This window comes from Candoia aspera, chromosome 5, assembly GCF_035149785.1.
Source record: "Candoia aspera isolate rCanAsp1 chromosome 5, rCanAsp1.hap2, whole genome shotgun sequence".
Lineage (NCBI taxonomy): Eukaryota > Metazoa > Chordata > Lepidosauria > Squamata > Boidae > Candoia > Candoia aspera.
This window is the reverse complement of record NC_086157.1, coordinates 36,629,189-36,653,992: the sequence shown is the minus strand read 5'-3', so window position 1 is coordinate 36,653,992 and position 24,804 is coordinate 36,629,189. Positions and strand designations below refer to the sequence as shown.

Below are 24,804 nucleotides of genomic sequence, written 5' to 3'. Positions count from 1 at the left end.
AGCAGAAACTCCTAGTTCCTAGTTCTTTACATTACCAGATTGTGATTACTTCTCAATCAACTGTATTTATGTAAAACATAGTACTTTATAACCTCCAATAGCAATGGCTAAATTTAGATAGAATTTGATTTACATATCCATATCTGTTTGATTCTTTAAAAGAACCAAACTAGATATATCGTGTAATTAGTGGATCATGTAATAACTTATTGTAATAGCAGAACAGTTAGAACGTCTTCTAAGGGCTAATACTCAGGACTGGCCTTTCTATTAAATTAACCAGCCTCTGAGAACACCTGTGAGCCTTCTGCCCCCTTTGAGTTACAATATGAAGTTTGAGTTGTGTCCTCAACTTCCTGGGGCCCAAGAGGATGATCACATATATGCCTATGAATCCTCAACAGGTTATTTCTTTGTTACTTGTGAAATACAGTATTTTCAGCAGAATTGGCTGGAAAAACTATGAAATATGTTTATTTTATTGCCCAAAATGCAACATTTAAAATATAAATTATGTTATCAGTTTTAGTAAAGGCAAAATGTTTAGATCTAGTGATGAACTATAAAAATATGAGTATGACAGCTGAAAACTTGCTGCACAGTTTTCCGCCATTTTGAATTTCATACAAGGCATGTTCATTGTAAATGAAACAAAGAATACCTCCAAAACATCCCAAATCCAGGAAAAAAACCCTCTAATATCTTTGACATGTGATGTGGCCCTGCCCATATTATATTACCATCCTTTAGCTGGATCCTTAGCTGCCAACCCCCCCCCCCCACTAACTGTAGCTTTTGTTAAAGTTAAGCATTATGCTAATGCTTCCTACTCCTGGCTTGAAGATCTCAGCCAGATATTTTGCAATGGATCATACAATCTTGGAATTAAGTAATATCAAACAAAAATGCTTACATATAGTTTGCTATAAGCAAGCATTACAGTGCTGTAATCACAGAGGCACTATAAGTTGCCTCTGTGTTTACAGCACTGAGAAAAATGGAAAACCTCTGCCTGAGATGAAGCTTGACTTTTGTGTTACAGAGATTTCCTATTTTAAAAAAATTCTAAACTAATTGTACAAAGGAAAAAAAACATGTATGGGATTTATTGATTAAAAATAGACAAGAGAAAATATAAAAATGCAATAGCCATGCTAGATTAGACCATCTAGCCAGCATTCAACTTTAATAAGATTTCTAAAAAGTTAATTAGAAAGTATGAAAACAGCCCTTCTGAACTGTTTGTTCTTAACACCTGGCATTCACTGCATCTGAACCTAGCTATCTAGGGTAATGGTAATTGATATACACATCCTTCAGAAAGTTGTTTAATCCACATCGAATTCATTTAAATTAGTGCCATCTTCTGGCAGTCATGTTCATAAATAAATCATTCTGTGATGTCCTGGTTTTACTGCCAATCAATAGCTCAGTACATGAGAAAAAAAGCTTTGATCTTTTAATTTTTCTCCATACTATCCAGGGTTTCAAACATATTTTTCATCTCTCAAAATCACTTTCCTCTTTCATAATTTTAAACTAAAAAAACCTGATTGCATTATTAGGCATTATGTGTACCAAACCTAACATTCAACAGATATTGTGTAGGAAGAGGGTTGATCTGCAAACCTACATACTACTTCTAGGTTCTGATTAAGGCAGTACCTGTGCAAATATGGTTTAAAGATTGGTCACATTTTTTCCTTCCATGTTTTTCTAGATATCTTGCTTATTTGAAAGTTCTTGGAAGCTTAAAAGCTTGTACACTTTTTGTAAACATTAGATTGGCCTAATGAACATCTTAATATGGATTTAGTATCTTAAGTACACTGTCCAATACATTTTAGTTTCCCTTCCTTATAAGCCCCAACACAGAATTTTCTTTTAACTGTCAACATCCAATTTTATTATCTTCACAGAACTACCTTGCATGACCCACCAATTTATGTCTAATTACTCACAGTCAAGGAAGAATAAAAACAACCATCTTTCTAAGGTGCAGATTGTACCATCTGCATTCTTGCTTAATTCAATACACACAGAAGCACTCATACATTTTCTAGCAATAGAATATACCTCAGAGAACAACTGCTGTAGCTTAAATCACTTTTCCTATCTGTATCAAGCATTTTTTTCACAAAATGGTACAGCACAATCTTTTTTTTTATCTCTCATAACAGTTAATTATTTATGTAACTAACAGCAAGAATGGCCAACTGTATGATGATGAGTAAGTGTGCAGCCTCCTGAATCATATATTGAATTTTATGGGAAAGAGAATCCAAACAATGCATTTCACTTATGGTATCTTATATTTCCCATCACTTATTCCATCTTTTCTTGTTGAAAGAAAAAAACACAAAAGAGCTGCCCGGTGCCATTTTTTTTTTAGTCATGGCATTAGTGCTGATGAGTTGTTGGGAGACCAGATACTGGCATGGTGGGCTGAGTATATTGGAATGGATACATGATGTTTGGAAGTTGCTGGAAGAGAAGTTTTCTGGAAAACATCCTGGTCTTTGGTCAGAAAGTGCGGTCCTTAGTGATCCTGTACAAAGCTTCCAGAGCCTTTGGAATGGTATTTTCAGTGGTGGAGAGATGGCATATTTTCCTGGCTGGCATTTCATTGAAATTGGAGGGAATGATTCACTTGAACTGGTGCTGCAGGCACCAGAGAACTTAGCAGTGGTGGAGTGCTGGCTGTGTCTGAGCCACTGATCAGCTGTTTGGTTGCTTGATGTTTTGGGCTGCAAACAGCACTGCTCACCTGGTGAGCAGCACATCTGTAATGCCAGCCCTTCAGAAGATCTTCCTCTTGGGGGTGACAATGGTGGAAGGCTCATCATGATCAATTCCCTTGGTGATATGAAGGTGACCCTAGCAGCCTGGATTTGCCTCCCCTTGGTGTTTTAGAAGGTTGGGACAGATGGGTATTGGTGCTAAGCATCAATGGGAACAGGAGGCAGCTGGTGATTTTGCAGGAGGACCAGCCTGCACCCTGTGCTATAGTGAAGGGGATAGCAGCCATCTTGCCCTCTACGCACAGTGATGGGACTTGTAGATGCCAAAGTAGTCAGAACACCGACTGGATTCAACATGTCTCAGTAGCAACAAGGCTTTCCAGCTTCACCTTCTGAAGATTCAGTTGGAGATGATTTTGGATTTAAAATATGTTCAGTTTGGACTTAGTTGGGAAGTGCTGTGGAGTTGGGGGGGGGTTCTGCTTACTTACTTGCCAGGTGAGAGACGGAAGTGGGGGTAAGGGTTATCCATTACTTGGATGGTTATTTTTGCCTCTGTCAACCCTGGTGAAAGCAGGGGGTTGGGAGGTGATGTGGATGTAGCTGGAAGGTGCAGGGTGATCAGGGTAGTCACCTGGGCTTAAGGTGCTGAGTGCCAGGTACAAGTGTCCAGACACTGAGACCATCAGTCCATCAGGAAGGTTGTGGGACTGAGGGTGCAGATAGGGCTCTTGGACCTGGGGCAGGGATGGCAGAGATCAAGGAGAGCTAGTGTGTTGGAGTGGATGGGGGCAGGCAGGAATATAACAGTGGTGATAGGCAAGGGGAGATATGATGGGAGTCGGGGTGGGCTGTTCTTGAGGAGTTTGGTCTTGATGTATAGTGCCAGTACTGTCCTCTGCCCCAGCCCACTGTACTCTGGTCCAATGCCCAGTCATTGAGCCTTAGGTGGTTCTGGACTCCAGCTGTTGCTACCTAATGTCAGGTCAGTCTATAATAAGGCCTACCTCATCCATGGTTTAATAATGGAAGAGAGGGACAACCTGGCATGTACACCAAGGCCTGGTTGAGCATAGAGGCATGTGCTCCTCTCTCAGAAATGTGTCCAACCAGGTTTTGAATATGGCACCAGCTGTGACCTCAGGACAGGGAGCGATGGAGTGGCTATAGTTAGCTAGGGGACTCTAGTAATTGTCAGCAATGGTGTCCACAGATACTGGGTATGAGACTCTATTTGTGAAGCTGGGCCCTAGCAATCAGATGGGACTGCTCCTATTGTACCAGCACCCCTGCTGTGTTGCAGCCTCCCTACCCATGCTACTTCAAACCGTGGCTGGGATGGCAGTGAGGTTCCTCAGGTTTATGGTTCTGGGAGATTTAAATCTGCCTTTCTTGGTTGTGAAATCAGAGGCAGCTTGGAAGTTCAGGGCTAGGCTCACAGTGGAGGTTGCATGTAAGACTTGGGTTTTGTCTTGGGGTAGTGGCAACATGATCTGGAATTGGGGGATATTACCATCAGTACTTTGCCATAGACAGATCACTCCCTGTTAAACTAGGAGTTTTCTGTGGCTGTCTCCTGCCACAGGGAGGAAGTCCCTATTTGATCAATCTGCCCCAGACGTCCGATGGACTAGACTGGGTTTTAGAGGGAAGCTGGGATTGTCCCTAAGGCTTTGATGCATGGTTTGACTGAGGCTGCTTGGAATGAGAGCACAATGATCCTCTTGGATTGTTCCTGTGAGAACTTTCTCTGCTTGTGGATTCTGGTGTGCCTCCTTTGCATGATAAAGCAATAGAAGTGATGTCTAGAGCAGTATTCTTATCCTTTTTTTGCCCATGGCCCCCCTGTCCAGGTCCCATTACCAGAGATAGACACTGAAAAATGATGCATTTTCTGGTGTCAACAAGAAAGCATTTGCAGTATAATGCACTTTACTTTCCTGTGGCCCCCTTGGAATGTACCATGGCCCCGTTACATATTTTTTACCTGTGGCCCTCTTGAAATATCCTAGGGTACACAGGGAGCCATATGGCTCCTAGTTGAAAAACGCTGGTGTAAGGCACCACTGGAGGAAGACAGAGTGATCCTAACCCAGCACAAGCAAGAGTCTTCCTTAAGGACTACTTTGAGACAATAAGAGCAACAAAAAATAATTATTTCTCAACTCTTATTGTATTTGTCAAATATCAGCTGACAGCCTTGTTCAGAGCAATCTGGAGAGGCTGGGGGAGCACCTGCAGAGTCACCGTGAGGACTACTTTTGGCAGCAGGCATATAGAACTGGTCTTAGTGCGATCACCTGTATCCATGCCCTTCCAGGGAGGGGTCTTGTAGCTGGATCCATGCAATGATAAATGTATCCTTAAGACAGGGAGTGGTTCTACTGGCTCTTAAGAAGATAGCGATCTTCCCCTTTTCAAGAAGCCACAGCTGGATCCAACAGACCCAGACAATTTTCTTCCTGTCTCCCTTTAGGGAAGGTTGTTGATAACGTGGTCAGCCTGCAGTTCCAAAGGCCCTGGATAAACAGATTATCTGGACCCTTTCAGTCTGGATTCAGGCCGGGACACAGTACCAAGTACCAAGACAGCATTGGTTGCACTTGTCAGTGATGTATGGCAACAGGATGGGGGATAGCTCTTCTTGATCTCTCAGTTACCTTTGATAGCACTGACCATGGTAGCCTTTGGACTGGCTCAGGCAGTTGGGAGTGGGAAGCATGGTGTTATGAAGGTTCTCCTTCCTCTAGGGATGGTTCCAGTCAATGTTGGTAGGAACAGAACACTCTAGCCCTAGACCCCAGCTTTACAGGGTATCTAAGGGCTCACCTTCTCCCAGCTTCCATATGAACCCACTAGGTGAGTTCATTCATCAGCACAGGGTGAAATATCACCAGTACGATGATGATACTCCACTGAGATACTTCTCTGAGATCTCTGCCTCGGTGCTGACCAAGTGATGCTGTCAAGATTTCATTCTAACATATGGAGGCTGAGGGGGCCTGGATGGAGAAGAACAGGCTTTAATCCTTTCAAGACTGAGTGGCTATGGGTTTTGGCCCCCTCTGATCCTGGAACCAGAGATTTTCTACTACTGCTTCTAGAGAGAGTTGCACTCCCCACTCAAAATCAGTGCACAATTTGGGGGTTCTCCTTGATTTACAGCTTCTGCTTGAGGAATAGGTGGCAGTTGTGGCCAGGAGGGCCTTTACATAATTCCAGTTTGTGTGCTAATTATGTCTGTTCCTCAATTGGGAGGCCTGGCCATGGCCCCTCATACCTTTGTTGTCTCCTGGTTGGATTACTGCAATGTGTTCTACACAGTGCTGCCCCCGAAGACCACCCAGAATCTGCACTGGGCTAGAATGCAGTAATGTAGGTAGTTATGGGTGTACTGTGGAAACACTACTACTTTTCAAGCTGTACTGTTTCCCTTTAGGCTTCTGGAAGCAATTCAAGGTGCTAGGTATCACCTATAAAGCCCTGCATGGTACAAGACTGGGTTGTTTGCAGGACTATCTACCTGAGATTATTTCTGCCAATCCTACATGTTTGAACAGGATGGGCAGGCTCTAGGTCTCGTCCCTGAAGTAATGTCACGTGATGGGAGCTAGGAGGCATGCCTTCTCTGTTGCAGTGCCTGCCCTTTGGAACAACCTCCCCAGCCCTCTCAATTTCAGTTGGCCCAACCCTGTCAACCATCAGGAAGGCTTTAAAACTTGGTTTTTCCTTTGTTGGAATGACTTTGGGAGATGGAGTGTGTGCTGATGGTCCTAACTGTATGCTATCAGTGTATCAATTTTTTTGCTTTGTTTTGTTGATATTTTTGGTTTTAATTGTAATTTGGGTTTTCCTTTGGTTTTATTGATGCACACAGTCCAGAGTTGTGATCACTCAAATTAAGCATCATGTAAAGAATTTAAATAAATAAATAAATAAATAAGATGGGCGGCACTACAATCCATCAATCTGGAAACACCCAGTTACCCTTCATGGATTCTGATGGTTGTTTGAAGCGTGGCTGTTGCCACTGGAAGTTGCCACTATGAATTTTTTCATTCAAAAGGAAGCATTCTCACTGACAGTAGTGTAATTTAAAATGGTTCCACACCTACATTTTTCTCAAATGGAAGATATATTTTATACAATTTGTAAAAATACAACACATTTATTTGGAAGTATTTTATAATACTATAGAAATAATTCAGCTATAATAAATGACAATCCAATAAACAAAACAGGTTTGTGTTTTTTTTTTCAATTTTAAGAAACTACAGATTTGTACCTGTTCTGCCATTCAACAATTTATTCTGGTAATATTGCCTTTCCAGTTGTGGATTTGCACCAGGACGTAACAATGCTTTTCCTGATCCTCGGTTACTTGTGACAGCCACTGGTTTTCCTGCAAATTACAATTAAAATGTAAGACAAATTGCACTGCATTTTTACAAAAACTGAAAATATTATTCCAGTTTGTTTCTGTCTTATAATCCTCAATTATTTATTTTAGTATTTATTTAGAAAACTTATATGGCTGCTAAACACGCAAGCTACTTTAGGTTGCTAACAAAAATACAAAAACTAATATAAAAACAGAAAAATACAATGAAAAACAATCATAACAGTATACAAGGTCCAATTCACAAGTCCCAAAAACACATATATTAGATCCACTACAAAAGAGTTATTATTACAAGATGGGTGGTAAAGAAATATGACAAACAAACAAACAAACAAATAACCAACTGGAACTGATCCAGGAGGGCAAGAATGGATGAACCACCCCCATCCTGAACCCTTCAGAGGTCATCCACAAGCATGATAAATGCTGTTTTGGTATAATCATCTAGCCTGAAACCTGAATGGAAAGTGTCCAGATAATCTCCTTCTTCCAAGGTCTTTTGAAGCTCTGAGCCAACCATTCAGGTTGGAGACTGGACAGAAGTTGTCCAGAATTTCCTTCTTCCATAAGCTACCCTTTCTAATAGTCAAACTATAAATCAGAAGCTCATTTTTTTCTGCAAAAAATATTTCATCAATATTATTCTAAATTATATAAAAGAGAAGAAGTTTCCCTGGCAAAGGTTGGCAAATACTTAGAAACAAAAATTACAGAAGATTACAGAAAAACAGAAACAATTATAAATGGACCTATAACAATAAGGGAAGTTTGTAAAGTCATAAAAAAGGGAAAATAGAGAAAGTGCCTGGACCAGATGGCTTACCAGCTTCTTATTATAAATATTTTGAAGATCAATTATTGCAACCATTACAGAAAATGATGAATTTTCTATTTTAGAGACTGGAAAGATACCAGACAGTTGGATAGAGGCTAATATAGCATTAATACCTAAAGATCAAGATTTGACTTCACCAAAAAATTACTGCCCAATATCATTATTAATTATTAGAAATTATTTACAATGATTTTGGCTGAGAGGATGAAAATGGTTTTACAGGACTTTATTCATGAAGATCAATGTAGGTTTTTACCCAAAAGATAGCTGAGAGATAATATGAGAAACATATTGGACATTTTGGAATACCTGAACAACATAATGAAAAACAAGCTGCGCTGATCTTTCTAGATACAGAAAAGGCTTTTGATAATTTGAACTGGACTTTCTTGTTTAAAATTTTAAAGATATGGACTTTGGTGAGAGTTTTATTAAATGGGTAAAATTAATTTATACCTCACAAAAGATACAGATAATTGTAAATGGAGAATTAACAAAACATGGTGAGATACAGAGACAAGACAAGGATGTCCCCTGTCACCACTGCTATTCATATTAGCTTTGGAAGTATTGAACAGAGACATAAGACAAGATGAGAGAATTGCTGGAGTGAGGATTAAAAAGGAAATTATATAAATTATGGGCATTTGCTGATAATTTTGGAAGACCCTTTGCAAGGAATAGAAATATTAATGGAAAAACTAAATGATTTTGGTGCACTAGCTGGTTTTAAAATGAACCAAAAGATGAAGACATTAACAAAAATACAAAAATGGAAAACCAATGAAACTGTTGGAAAAAACTAGTTTTAAGATTGAGAAAAAAGGTAAAATACTTGGTATTACTATGAATAATATGAACTGTATGTTATCAATCAAAGTGAATATTTGTAGCTCAGGGTTGAACTGTGGAGTCCTTGGGCTCTCTGAGTCTTGCTGTTTTCTTGCAGACGTTTCATTGCCAGATGAGGCAGCCTCTTCAGGCACTGGAGATGTTGCCTAATCTGGCAATGAATTTCTGCAAGAAAACAACAAGGCTCAGAGAGCACCAAGGACACCACAGAACTGTATGTTTTTTTAGAACAATTAAGACATGGAATGAAATGACAAAGGACATGTTAAGATTGGAGTAACTACAATTATCATTCTTGGGGAGCATCTCTGTTATAAAGATGACTGTACTGCCTATAATGATGTTTTTGTTTCGGGACTTGCAGTGGGGACATGGTAGACTGAGTGGTGCCCGTGGGCTTAGCTGATGACACAGCAATTTTTTTCAGGCTCAGGCAGGTTTTTCTGAAGCCCAAAAATGTTCTCCAGATAAAGAAGAACAGCTGGAATCATCCCATCTGTCCTCTCGACGGATGCTTACACCCAGATCGCAAACAGTGTTTCGCATTTAACTGGTAAGAGCTAGCTGGGAGGCGGGGCTGTCATCATTTTCCAAGCCGCGCTGTAGCCTTAAAGGGACATTAAGACCAGCCACCCCATTTCTAAATCACCAAATTTATATATATTTTTAAAATATGCATAACTTAAGAGAGGCTTTCTATAGCAAGGAGAAGCTAGCTCTCTTGGTGCTTATTGTTATTTTTGGGATTACTTTTTCTTTAAAAAATTCTTTTTAAAGTTTTGGATTTCATTTTACTTCCAAATATAAAGGAGGACTGAGAGTAAACAATTGTCTTCCTGTTATTATTTTTGTATTAAATTTGAAGATATTAGCATTTTCCTACACGTTGAATTGGCCGATTTGAACCTTCAGCTTTCTGTTTCTATTTTCCTATGAGAACTGTCTGTCTATCTCACTCTCACTTGTGTAAATACATTCCAGAACTTTTCCATATCTTCGACTTTCACTGGTTAAGTTCCTAGGGGGCGTTAAAATCTACTGCATGAGACATGGAAGATTCTAAACAGTTTTTTTCTGACTTCTACCAAGCTTTTATGCAAGCTATTCAGGACATCGCAGAAAATATGAGGTTTAAAATGTGCCATCAGGTTGGGGATGTGGTGGATGAAATCGAGGAATTCAACAGTAATAGAAATGTTTCTTCTAAGAGGGAGATTGGGATTTCTATTGAGATGCTGGATGAAGATTGGATAGTGGAGTTGGAGAATTTTAATGGAGAGAGAGATCTGTAAGCAGTAAGTGAAATTGACTTTTTGGTGGAATGCCATGAAAAAGAAGGGGTCATTATGTGTGGGAGGTTTTTTGGAGAAGTTGGAATTTTTGAGGGGGGCAGTTGGGCTGTTTGATTTTTTTCAGGGGCTTCTTGGTGTGCCATGGCTCTAGGGCTGCCGCCCTGCACTCCGCCACCCCAGCTGACCTTCGCTGTCTTCTTGCTTTTGCTGCTGACAAGGCATGCCTGCCCTGGCCCTTTGCGAGGCAGCTGCTGGCCACATGAGGTCATCTTCCCCAGGTCTCACAAGGAAACCGCCATGCATGACCTTGGGAAGGAAGCCTTGTGTGGGCAGCAGCTGCCTCCTGAAGGGCCAGGCAGGGCATGCTTGGTCAGCAGCAAAAGCAAGAAGACAGCGAAGGTCATCTAGGGTGGCAGGAGCCACAGAGTGCAGGGGGCCAAAAGTGCAGAGATGGGGTAGAAATAGGTGGGTGGGGTGGGGGGTTGAAACACCCTTGCGGTTGTAAGTGTGGACAGGCTGCCAAGCACCTGAATTTTGATCATGTGACCTTGGGGGGGCTGCAACCGCCATAACTTTGGGGACTGGTCGTTAAGTCCCTTTGTTCAGTGCAGGCGTAACTTTGAATGGTCATCAGTCGAGGTCTACCTGTATGTATATGGCTTTTCAGGTTACAAATACACCCATGTCTTCTCATTCATAGAAATTAAATATGATCAGTTGAGACAGTTTAGCTATTTTCTGTGGGACATTCACACTGAAATTCCCTAAGAAGATTCCTGGATGATATTCCTTCATACTTGGATGAAACCAGGAAACAACTTGCATATCAAAGTTTGGAATCCTTCCAGCTGTGACTGACTGCAAAACTCTGGGTTTGTGTGTGTGTGTACGTACAATCTTAATAATTAAGAATAGTAAAATAGAAATGTAATCTCTTCTATAGCTGCTAACAGGTCCTTTGAAGATGGGCCAAATGCCAGGAATTTGTATTTATACTTACTTTTTTGATTTTCATTTTTTTTTATTAAAAATCTTTCACGTCAATAAGTATCTACGTAACAAAACCCTTTAAACAGTAAAATTTTAAAAAATGAACATTTATTTAAATGAACATTTAAATTAAACATTTTAAAAAATAAACATTTGATTTAGATATTAATACTGACCTTTTAAATCTGGTTTATCTCGGATACCCACTGATACAAAGAAGCAGTCCATATCCACATGCATTATGCAGCATTGATGCTTCACTGAACTCAAGAAGGATGTATTATCTAGTAAAACAATGCAAACAGATAATTTAATCCTGGCTAAATAACTACCCATTGTTTCTAGTAAAACTAAAAATTTAACCTTAAACTTATGTCCCTGTTCTTATAACTACTTTTTAGTAAAATATAAAAGAAACTACAGAACTCTAAAGCAGCTTTAATTTTTAAAAGTATGAATTGTCAACTGCAATATTTTTTTTCAAGAACCCTGAGGGACCGCCTCTTTCCCGCATCATCAGCCCATCCCACCCGATCATGCAGAGAGGGCATGCTACAGACCACGTCAATAAGAGAATTCCATCTGGCGAGGTCCAGGAGGCACACCTTCTCTGCAGTAGCGCCCGCCCTTTGGAACATCTTGCCCACGGAGGTGACATTAGCCCCATCGTTCCTAGCCTCTCGGAGGAAGTTGAAGACCTGGCTGTGCCACCGGGCTTGGGGCAAGGAGGAGAATCGCCATACTTGGGGTTGGCTAGTGCCTTGAAATGCCCCTCCTAAATAATGACTAAAGTCATAATGACTAAAATCACAGCCATCTGGATTTTATTAGATGGGGTAGTTGAGAAATTGTTTTAGAGGGATTTTATTGGAATTTTATTATATATTTATTGTTTTATATTGTAAACCGCCCAGAGTCCCTCCAGTCGGAGGAGATGGATGGTAACAAATTTGATAAATAAATAAATAAATAAAATAAGAACAGATGCATTCGTAAAAGCAAACAATTTCAAGAACACAGTACACAGCTTTGGAGCTGCTCTGATACACTGAACACAGACATTCTGGGCTGCTTTATCTATAATGAAAATATCTGACATAAGTGCTAATAAAAGTAATTCCTTGGGTACCACACAAGCCAAAAAATTTAATGCAACCTTATTTTCTTGGCACGTTGCTGTATGGATCTCAGATGTGTATTTACAAAAACTTTTCAATCCTTGAATGAATACAAACAAAATTCTTAAAATCAATAGCATATATTCCTCTAATACATCACCAAATTAGAGCTAGGCTGCATCTCATTCAAGGCCTGGGCAAGATTATGTCGGCTAAGATTCTGGGCAAAACAAATCATTTGGAGAACCTCATTGGTACATCTCATTCCATGATATACATCAATCTACTCTGAAAAAGCAAATAGACCAAGATCTGAGACAGTCTGGACTGTCAACACCAGCCCTACTTGCTTTAGGCCTAGAAAAAAAACCCTGGTAGAACTTAAGCAGAGGGTATGGAACTTAGACATTCAGGTAGACAGAGCCAAACTTTCCCATCTCTCATACAGATAAATTGCTCTGTCCCCCTGGACACTCCCCAATTACTTCTATAAGATTCTGTATGCCCCACATAGAAAGGTCTTTTCCCTAGCCCATACAGATGCTCTCCCTACTAGGGTGACAGTTGGTCACTATCCTAACCTTCCATATGAAGATTGGGTATTTATCTGCTCAAATGTAGAGGTTGAGTCTGCTTCACACATCCTTTTAAACTGCCCACTGTACCCTCATTGGTGATCAGAGCTAATATTACCCACCCTTGAATCTGATAAACTCCATGATGAGAGATTGAAGTATTCTTACTAAATGATCAGGTGAAACCCAGGTGTTTCAAAGGCAGCAGCAAAATTTTTATTAACAGCCTTAGCTTATAAAAACCATTTGGTGCCTTCCATGAGTTGTTAATTTTATAGGGTTTCTTCCCCTTATATATGTATGTTTTGTTACTTATGCATGTAACGGTGTGCTGTATTCTAAATTTTGTGGCTTGGTCTTGGACCATAAAATAAACAAATAAATAGTAGTAAGGAAACAGAACTGCTCTGTGAGTTTGCTGGAAAAAAAATGGTCTTCTTTATCATTATCATGACAAGAGCTTACATGAAGATAATGTAGGAGTATTGATAGCTGATAGTATAGGCAATAAAGCTGGATTCTAGCTTTTGTTTGAACTAAACATGTTTCTTTCTGCTTGAAAGTGAAACAAAAAAATCATGAACATTTAAAATCTTTAAATTTCATACTGGCTGTCAGGTTCTTTGGCAGTTGCCTAATATTGAAAATATTTTTTCTCCAAACACAATTCTCACAGAGTTAAGATTTATCGCTACAGTGCATGGGTTTTTAAGAAACAATTTTCCCTTTAGAATCAGTATACATCCCTTCATTACAGTGGAGACTTGATCTGGTGAGGAAATACTGCAGGTCTTTTCACTAACAATGGCCCTGGTTGTTTATGTAAGAGTCTACCAAATCTGTATCAAAATGGGAATCAACTATTACATCAGTTGCTCTAGGAGAAAGAACAGTATAGAAATAAAATAAATGGATAATAGTAAATGTCATTATTCCTGAAGTAAAAGTGCCACAACATACTTTAAAGAAATCAGTATAATTCTAAGGATGAAATCTTATACTTAGTTCCCTGGGAGTAAGTCCCATTAACCTCAAGTAAACTTACTTCTGATAGGTATATATATGATTGCATTGTAAAGCTAAGGAAAACTGCTTTATTACTGAATAATTATCAATTTGATAACCATTTACATATGCAGATACCAATTTTGTTAAGAGCCAATTCTTTAAAAAATAAAACAAGATTAAAAATACAAATTCAGATGCAGTGTTAGAAACTGACCACCACTACTTTAAATATTGCTCTCTACAACTAGCTTTTTTTCTGTTATTTATAGGTGTTAGAGTTTTATTCTCTAGTTTTATTCAGTTTAAATTTGAAGACTCCAAAATTTTTCTTCATCAGGATAACTGAATACGCCCTCTCCCTGGCACAAATTTGCTATCATGGGCTAAAAATTACCAGAAACTTCCATTTTCAAGGAGGAAACATTCACATTTTTCCCCAACTCTTCTGATACTAGTATACATTTATACTGCTAGGCTATATTATAGTAAGTAGAAGAAATTTTACCAATCCCTAAACCTTCATGAATGTAACCTTCATTCAGTTGTCTGAATGAAATGAAATAATTCCCCTAAAATGATAAAAATAATTACATTTTACCTAATTTCTACCTCTATAATTATAATAAAGCTTAACATTTCAGATAACTGATTTATAATTAAGATACTGTCATATGAGCAAAAAAGTATTTGATACTGCAAGCACAAAAAAAATTGCCTTAAATGAGACAGTGACAATAACATTTTTCAAATCTCTTACAGCTATGGAGATTTATTTATTTAGTAATTATACCTCTATTATTTCCAAGGACTCCCAGAGCTTAATATCAAAACTACAAATATAAACAACATAACAATATATGATCACCTGGAACAATCAACAAAATAAGAGCTCTTCAACTACTCTTCAGTTTGACCAATTTCTGGAATGTTAACAGTGTGGTTGCCAACTTGGAGGTAGTTCCATAGAAAAGGTACCATCCCCAAGAAACAGTGTTTCTCTCCTCTCAGTTCAGTACACTAAAGTGTGGAACCGCTAGCAGCTTCTCCCGGGACAAACATATAGAATGGGCTCATTTTGGCTGGAAAAGGTGGTCTTGAAGGTACCTGGAAAATCAACCTGTACAGGGTTTTATAGGTTAAAACCAGCACTTTGAAACCTACTAGAACTCAGTGCAAGGCCCACTGCACTGGTGTTAATGGTTATGATGGATCTCACCTGCCAATAAACCAACTGCTGCATTTTGTACCAACTGCAGCTTCTGAGTGGTCTTCAAAGAAAACCCCATGTACAGCACACTGCCATATTTCAATCTTGTGGTGATAAGGGTGAGAGTCACCATTGCCAGATCTTTTTGTTCCAGCCACAGCTCCAACTGACACACTAGCAAAAGTTGAGTAAAGACCCTTTTAGACATCACCTCCATCTCCCCACCTACTATAATATGAAATCAGGAGGACTCCCAAGTCACAGACCTGCTTCTTTAGAAGCATTACCTATCCATCCAGAATTAATATCAGCTAGCAGAGAACTTTTATGAACTAACAATACCTCTGTCTTGCTAAGAGGTTAACTTTAACTGTTTAGTCCTATGCAGTCCCTAATAATCTCCAAGCCTTCTACACCATCTCCAATTAAGCCTGAGGTGGAGAGATATAGGGGAGTGCCCACTGGTCAATCTCTTCTTTCCAACTCCCACCACCTGGAACTATCCATTTAGAAAAGAGCAGAATCTCTGCAAAACAGTTCCTCTGATCCCTTTGAAGACGTTTCAGAAAGTTACTATGGTCAATGATATCAAGTGATACCAAGAAATTTGACAGGACTAGAAGAGATGCATCCCCCATCCAAGTCCCAGAGCAAGTTATTAACAAGAATGTTCTATGCCCAGATTGAAGCTTGACTAAAAAAAGTGCAGATAACCTGCTTCCTCTAGAGTAACTGACACCCCACCACCTTCTCAAAATGGAGAGGTAATAGTTGTTCTGGGAAAGCTTCTTGAGGAGGAACTGTAAAACATCTTTCTTCAATGCTGCTGGCATAATTCCTTCCCCTAGTGAAGCACTGCCTACCACCTATACCCAGCTGTTCACATCCCCTTCTGCCCTTAGTAGGAAGGGCATGAATCTGACTCACAGGTTCCAGGGCTCTTGTCAAAGAGTATCCTATACATTTCATCAGAGACCACAGACTGAAAGTAGTTCTGGATAATATTACAAGAACTTGGGCCAGTCATCAGCCTCACCCATTAAGAGTCAATGTGAGCAACTTTACAGGCAAAATATTGTACAAAACGGTCACAGCACCCTGCTGGGAGAATTTTACACCCATTTTGTTAGTTTGGGGGGAGGGTTCTGTTGTTTTTAGTGTTTTGTGCGCCACCCAGGATTGTTGTTACAATATGGGCAGCTATGAAAGTCTTTTAAAATAAAAATTAAATAAATTTCTCTCCAATAGGAAGTGAGTCACACTGAACTGGGCTGCTGAATGACAATCCACCAACATAATAAAAAGAAAATAGTCCTGGCTCTTTGCCACACTTAGCACCATGGTGCAGACTTGAACCTCTTATCAATGCCTGTTAGATTCACTCTTCATCTTCCTCTACTGGTGATCCAGACATTGCATCTGTTGCTCTTCAGTAAACCAAGGAGCTTCAAAGTTCTGGCTGACAGAAACAGACCATTCAGGAGCAATCACGTTAAGGGCCGAAGTTGTTACCCACTTCCGAAGCTCAACCAGGCATTCAACAGAACTGGTAAATTGCTGGGAAAATCCCCAAGTACCCTTCAGAATCAAGATTCCTGAATCTCTTTACCCTGAGCAATGATAAATATAATCAGAATCAGAAAGCAATTTGGCAAAGAATGTCCTCAATATCCACATCATGCACCCAACACTTTGAAGCAAAGACCAAGTCCAAAGATGTGCCCACCTATGTGTTAGGCCTGAGATTATCAGGGCAAGCCCATGATCACCATGAGCCTTCCCAGACCCTCCCCCAGAATATGAAGACTGAAATCATCCAATGCCAAAAGAAGGTCAAGCTCCACTACCAGCCAGAAATAAGTTCTAAGTGTTCCAGAAATGGCAGGGCCTCAATTATAGTCTTTCAAGATCACTGTCACTCTTTCCCAATCCTGGAGGGAAGGGTACTGAAGGACCCAAAGCGCAGGCAGGCAAATCTCCAAGGGGGCAACATCCCTGGCCTCATCCCAGCCAGGTTTTGGTAATACACAACAGAACTGCCAGCTCATCTGAAATTAAGACAATCACATCAAACAGACCTGTTGTTTAACAGCAGCAGGTTGAAGCCAAGATTACCAGCAGCTCAACTTCCTGGACCAGAATCTAGACATTCAGGCAAGAAACAACACCAAAGTATTGAAAATTTTGAATTGCCTAACATCTCCCACCTTATCTTCAGTAACTTCTTATGCTATACACTCCAATTCCCAAACACTTATATTCTGGCCAAAAAAGGCATCTCTAACTGGTATGAAAGGAATCTGGGTTTTCTTTTATATTTCCATGTCAAAATATCCTGTAGACCCCAAACTGTGCATCACTGCACAGAAACCCTAATCAAAATACCAACTGTTTCACTTAAAAACAAAGTATGTGGCAACTTTCTAAATATAACTTTAAAATATTTTTACCTAAGTCAGCTTTATTAATTGTAGATTGTCCTGCTTTCATTTTTTTCAACTTTTCTCTTCCTGGGAAGCTAGCATTGTTTTGTCTCTGTAGCGTGTTGACAAACTCTGTAAATTCACACTTCCAGGTAGATATATGATGCAATCTTGAACGAGAGTAAAAATCTGAAATGAAATTGCCATTAGGTTTGGACAGAGGTGAATAATCTACCTTACTAGGAGCAGGTACTGAACTAGTGCTTTTTGTGCTTGAAGGCCCCTGAACAGTATAGTGATGAGCACCATTTATTTTAATATTACTGTGCAAAGATGAAAAAGATGAATTACTCATAGTCCTGTGCACATTCCTTAAAAGTTCTGGATTTCTGTTGCTTTGTTGCAAACGCTGCATACAGCAGTCTTTAAAGTCAGTGCTTTCTTTCCTTTCTTCTTCATGCACAGGAGACAGTCTGCTTATAACACTTTTGTCAGAGTGCAGCAAACCATCCTGCGTCTTTAAGGCACTGTTGGAACTATGAGTATGTCCATTAAAAATGGAAAAGTTGTCTTTCTGATGAATTCCATTCTGTTTGCTTCTGGAAAGAGCTTGCTCCAATTCCAAGAATCCTGTAGTTTCAGCTTCTTTCTTTGATTTACTCATTCCATTTGTTTTCATTTCATTCTCTTCTTCATGCTTCTTTACAAGATTATTTCTAAAATGGAGAAAATCGATAAATACATAAGACAAAGGTTAAAGTTTCTTCTTTTTTGTTGTTGTTGCAATCCTTTTCTATGAAGAATAACTATTGAACTCAATGGGTCTTGTATAACTATTTAGACATTCTACCCTTAAGAGGATTCCCCAGAGATTTTAATTTTGTTATACATTTATCACATTTTCAATATATGTACACTGTGTTATATGCATTTTATTTCATTATTTAATCAAAAATAGAATATTACATAAATGTTAGCAGCATTAACATTAAAAATCTTACAAGCCTACATATCTATTCCAAGAATCAAGGTATTTCCAGAGAAAGCAATTCAGATTGACATACAAACTGGCTGGTATACCTAATTACCTGATACATTCAGATCTAAGAGCACCCAATCTACTGCTAAATAGGACACTCAGCACATACTATGCCATTCCTTGAACTGTCATATGCTACATATTAGAGAAAGGAAGAGGGAGGGAGGGAGGCCAAGTTTTGATTATTTAATGTATTCAGCTGAACCCTGGTAAGACGGAGTGGCTGTGGATTGATGGCTCCTCGGTATCCGGGAAGTTGTCATCTTTAGTTCTGGATGGGGTTGCACTGCCCCACTCAGAACCCGTGTGTAACTTGGGGGTCCTCCTGGACTCACAACTGCTCTAAGAGCAGGTGGCAGTCGTGGCAAGGAGGGCCTTTGCACAACTTCAGGTTGTGCGCCAGTTACGCCCTTTCCTGGATCGAGATGCCCTTCGGACAGTCACTCACGCCCTGGTCATCTCCCATATAGACTACTGCAATGCTCTCTACATGGGGCTACCCTTGAAGAGTATCCGAAAGCTTCAGTTGGTCCAAAATGCGGCTGCGCAAACAGTGATGAGTGCTCCAAGATCAGCACACATAACACCTTTACTGCATGAGCTGCACTGGGTTCCAGTTTGCTTCCGGGTCCAATTCAAGGTGTTGGTTATCACCTTTAAAGCCCTACATGGCATGGAGCCAGGCTACCTGAGGGACTGTCTCATCCCTATAACATCAACCCGCCCCACCCGATCACACAGAAAGGGCATGTTGCGGACCCCGTCTGTAAGAGAATTTCATCTGGCAGGGTTCAGGAGGCGGGCCTTCTCTGCAGTGATGCCCGCCCTGTGGAACATTGTACCCCCCGAGGTGAGGCAGGCCCCTTCGCTCCCGGCCTTCCGGAAGGGTTTGAAGACCTGGTTCTGCTGCCTCACCTGGGATGGGAAGGGCAATGGCTCTTCCTGGGGGTGGCTGGTGATGTAGAGTTCTCCCTACGAAGTGGAAATCTCCCACTTGGATTCTATATTTATATTTTTATTATTTTAGTATTGTAGCTGGTGATTTTATGATGTGAGGTTTTAAGGTGAATTTTTTTGTAAACCGCCCAGAGTCCCCCTTTTAGGGGGAGATGGAAGGTGATAGAAATGTGAATAATAAATAAATAAATAAATAAATTCTCTAAACTGCAGTGTAAAATAAAAGATCTTTCCCATATTCTGGGACAGGTAAAGAAGCTGAGGGAAAAGCAGGATTTTATCTCATACAGTGACTTTTGGATAATTAAAGAAACAGCGTCACTCCTGCACCTAATCACTTCACATCACAGTGCAAACCAGAATTCTTTTCTCTTTTCCAAGTTCTCTTAGTACACCACTTTGAGACAGTGAGAGAAAGACTTTAATTAGCCTTTGAATGGTTTAAATTTCATAAAGCTGTCCCTAAGGAAGTATCATAAGCCTGAAACACTGTAGACTAACTATTTTCTGAGGATTTTTGAAGTGTGTTCTTGCTCACTTCAGTTTTATCTAATGAAATACATAACTAGAACAAAGATACCTCAAGAAACATTATCCAATCATGCATTCTATTTTACCACACACTGTGGGAAAATATTGATTGGAAACAATCACATATTCAAGCTATTATTAATGTGTGTTTTCATGTAAATATGTCTTTCATTAGTTTTTCTTAATTAGCATCAAGTGTGGGTAGTAAACATGGTTTACAAGTGTGACACATGAGAGCAAGAGAATTAGATGCAAAAATAATTTATCTCTTTCAATACACATTCACATATTGGTTTGTTTTAGCCATAGTTTGTCAAACACGTCATAGTGGCTATGGCAAACCAAAATGATGACATGTGCATGGTAGCATTATAATGCATATCCTACCCTTATGTATTTGGGTCCCAACATCTGCTTTCATTACTTGCCACTCACCCCCTGAATGGCTGATTCCATAAAACAATAAACTATAACAATGGTTTATAAACTAAAATAATTATACATTATTTATTTATTTGTTCTTCAAATTTCTATCACCACCCATCTCTCCCAAAAAGGGGACTCCAAATCAAACATACCATATTATGGTTTAGTGGGATGTTTCTATTTCTATTCCATATACATCATACATTCAGAACTCACTCACAGTGTTTAAGCAGGTATAAGGTAAAGGTAAAGGTTTCCCTTGACATTAGGTCCAGTCATGTCCGACTCTAGGGGGCGGTGCTCATCTCCGTTTCAAAGCCGAAGAGCCGGCGTTTGTCTGTAGACACTTCCGTGGTCATGTGGCTGGCATGACTAAACGGAACGCTGTTACCTGCCCACCGAAGCGGTACCTATTAATCTACTCACGTTTGCATGTTTTCGAACTGCTAGGTTGGCAGGAGCTGGGACTAGCAACGGGAGCTCACCCCGTCACGCAGATTCGAACCGCCGACCTTCCGATCGGCAAGCTCAGCAGCTCAGCGGTTTAACCCGCAGTGCCACCGCATCCCCTTAAGCAGGTATAAAAAAGGTAAAGGTTTCCCTCGACGTAAAGTCCAGTCGTGTCCGACTCTAGGGGGCGGTGCTCATCTCCGTTTCTAAGCCTTAGAGCCGGCGTTGTCATAGACACTTCCGGGTCATGTGGCCAGCATGACTCACGGAACGCCGTTACCTTCCCGCCGAAGCGGTACCTATTGATCTACTCACATTTGCATGTTTTCGAACTGCTAGGTGAGCAGGAGCTGGGACGAGCAACGGGAGCTCACCCCGCCGCGCGGTTTCGAACCGCCGACCTTCCGATCGGCAGCTCAGCGGTTTAACCCGCAGCGCCACCGCGTCCCTTTAAGCAGGTATACAAGCCTATAAAAGAATAACTGAAAAACCACTGCAGGTAACCTAATAATAACCCACCATTACAAATAATGTTATTTGGTTTTGCTATAGTATGTAACACAAATACTGCCGCTGTACTTATTCAATAAAATGATTACCCCCCCCTCAACATCTTAATATGATGTGTGAACCTATTTTGTTTGAGCAATAAATATTATCTAGGGACTACCAGATTTGAGCTGTAAAAATCTGGACAATAGGCAGCAGCAAAGATATATAGAAATTCTGTCCTGACATCTATTTATCATTATTACTATTATAAGATTTTCATCCTGCCTTTATAATATATTGATCAACTCAAGGCTTTGAAATACCTCATATTCTTGCCTCCTATTTTCCCCACAACAGCCACCCTGTGAGGTGGGCTGGGCTGAGAGTGACTGGCCCAAAGTTACCCAGCCAGAATTCCATTCATTTAACCAGTTTCTGGCAGGTTTGTTTTTAATGTTGGGCTTTTACAGTAGACTCTCAGTTAACCAGCACCCATGGGGATTGGTAGATGCCGGATAAATGCAGTTTCTGATTGCTTGACAGTTACTATTAAACCCTAATACCCGCTAGACGGCAACAGAGAGATACAGATTTTTTTTGCCAGGTGCTTGGGAGTGCCGTTTTTTCCCCCGGTTCAATTTTTTTTGATGGTTGCTTGAGAGTGCCGGTTGCTGGAGTTCTGGTTAACTGAGAGTCTACTGTATTTTTAAGTGTATGTTAACTATCTTGGATGGTTTAATTGGAAAAATAACATACTTCACAACAATAAATTTCCTTGTGGATGCTACAATTCATAGTGTAGGGAGCAAAATACACATTTTAGTGTAAGATTCAAAACTGCAGAATCCCAGAGAGAAAAAACAGAACCATATTGGCAATTTACTCAATTGGTGCTATTATGCTAGAAACGGGTTACATAACAATAAAACATTGGTGCACCGGTTGCAGCCCTACCTGGTATGAGAGGACCTGGCTATAACTGGCAGTGTATACATTTAATAAATTAAATTAAATGAAAGCATCACCACCTGTCTGTACTACTGCAATGTGTTTTACATGGGGCTACCCTTAGAGATTATTTGGAAACTGCAACTGGTTCAGAATGTGATGACTTATGTGCTTGCCAGCTCCTGGCAATGGGACCGTAACTGGTACAGGGCTGATTCTGCAGGCCCTGTAGTGGTTACAATAGGTTTCCAGCTACAATTTAAGTTACTGGCACTGAATTATACAGTGAAGCCTTTCATCACCTGACACCTATACTTACAGCACTGGTTACTCAAACCAAAATTGGCCCAACCCATTATATCTTATAGGGAACAGTTGTTAGTGGTCCAACATTTCCAGGAGGTGAGGTGAACTTAGGCTAGACAGCACTGCTTTTCTTTGGTGGCACCACTGCTTTGGAATGGCCTTCCTTTGGAGATCAATCTTGTCCCCTCCCTGCTGGCTTTCAGGGAGTTCCTGAAAACTGAATTATTTTGGAGGGCATACAGATTTACTGTATTGTACCATTTTAATTCATTATTTATATATATTATCATTTTCTTGATACTTATGTTGGTGTTTTTACACTGGATGTTTTAACTGTTATTGTAGTGTGTATCTTGGAAGCTGCTGAGAGTCTTTTAACTGTAATGGGGTAAAGGTTTAATAAATAGTAAGTTCAATAAATCAATAGCTGCTAAATAGCAGAAAAATTAGCTAGAGACATCATGACTGAGGCATGGATAATGATTGAACAGCTCTCAATTGACTTCTAGAAACCAAAGGTTGAAGTATAAGTGTTTAAAATTGATACTAATTTACTACAAGAGCACTGTAACAAATCCATACTAGTACAAGGGACCCAGCTTTATATATGTTTCAGATCAGGATTTAGTATCACATTGTTGCATATGCATATCTTTAAAAAAAACAACCCTTTAATACCAATGTATTTGAAAGAATCTTGATTTGGAAGCCAAATGAAAAATGAAAAGAAATTAGTATTTATTTATTTATTTGATTGATATCTGACTTTTTCATCAGGAGCTGAAGGCAGCATATATAGCACTTCCCGCTCCTGTTTTCCCCCACCACAAAAACCCTGTGAGTTGGGCTGAAAAAGAATGGCTGGCCCAAAGTCTTCCAGTGAGCTTCTATAGCTGAGGGTAGACTTGAACCGGTCTCTCTCTAATGCAGCAACACTTTAACCATTACACTGCACTGGGTCTCAGGCTTAATTCCATTCTGTTTTAAAATATAATTTGAGGTGTACTTTGAGATCTTCAAATAGTTGAATATATAATATCAACATAAACTCATCAACATTTCTCAGTCTTAAACTTAATTTCAATTACTAAATCAAAATAATTACTTACACCCTGTTGAGTTCCACAGAGATATTGCTAGGACCTGGGACTGAATCTTCAGGCTTGCATATAGTATTAAACCAGAGGCCTTTCTGAATACTTGTCTGTTTTGTGTAAAGCTGATAAGGAACATATGAAAGGAGTCGTCCAGCTTTTATGCTGTAACAAAATGTCAGAATTTTAACTGGTCAAAAACTTCAGGAAAAAACAGTCTTTATATACAGTGGAATACTTCCCTTTTCTGAAAGCCTTATTGACAGGTAGGTAGGGGTGTGTGTGTGTGTGTGTGTGTGTGTGTGTGTGTGTGTGTGTTTAATGGATATAATCTAAATTCAATTGTTCTTACTTTCAGGAACATAAGACAGGTTTTAAGTTGCTTGTTGATTACATTACATATTTCTAATTACTCACATTACTCTTACTTTAGAAATACCTAAGACTTAAGCACACTTCATCTGAATAGGAGACATCCTCTTATACACTTTAGTGAAATAGCTTTTGAGAATGCTCTGTGTTTCAAAATTGTTTCACATTTGTGATTATGCTTTTGAGAAACAAAAACTTACATTCCACTGGGCACACACTGGAAATGCTGAGTAATTCCTTGGGACTTAACGTGAGTTAAAAAGAAAAAGGAGGCAGCAATGTAACTATAACATCTTCAAGGAATCTATACAAGTCAAACTGTTTCTGAATAAAAGGCTGTCTAAATTTGAATGTTGCTATAAAAAAGTAGGAGAGGCAAGTTTTCTGGCATTTAATTCCTTATGTGATGCCGGCCTGATGTGAACAAAAGTGATAGAGATCTGCTTTGCTTCCTGGTTGTGTTCCCATCCCTTAGTCTTACTGTCTGCCACAGGATGAAGGGTGAAAGTGGGAACAGATGCTCTACCACAGACTTTCCCTCCAACTGCTGAAGGCACTGAGTCTTTCCTCTTCTAATCTGAGTGTCCAAATAGGTTTCAGTATTTTTTTTTAAATAAGGGAAATAGTAACACAGAAGGTTTTTCTACACTGGCTTGTTAATGATCTTGCAATTTATTTGCTTTATATGACGTTTTTTTCAAGATCAACATGAGAGTACATATACAGAAGTAATATATTTCTTCTAA

General features: G+C 39.7%; 1 protein-coding gene across 2 annotated transcripts in view; it reads right to left on the bottom strand.

The window, feature by feature from the left end:
* REV1 (REV1 DNA directed polymerase) overlaps window positions 1-24,804 on the bottom strand; it is a 68,231-nt gene that overhangs the window by 30,588 nt on the left and 12,839 nt on the right. For both annotated transcript variants that reach the window (XM_063304969.1, XM_063304968.1), the window contains exons 5-8: window positions 23,702-23,851; window positions 17,471-18,159; window positions 11,289-11,396; window positions 7,027-7,143 (exon numbers count right to left, since the gene is read on the bottom strand). In XM_063304969.1, coding sequence (XP_063161039.1) covers window positions 7,027-7,143; window positions 11,289-11,396; window positions 17,471-18,159; window positions 23,702-23,851 — 1,064 coding nt within the window. The remainder of the gene's footprint in view (window positions 1-7,026; window positions 7,144-11,288; window positions 11,397-17,470; window positions 18,160-23,701; window positions 23,852-24,804) is intronic.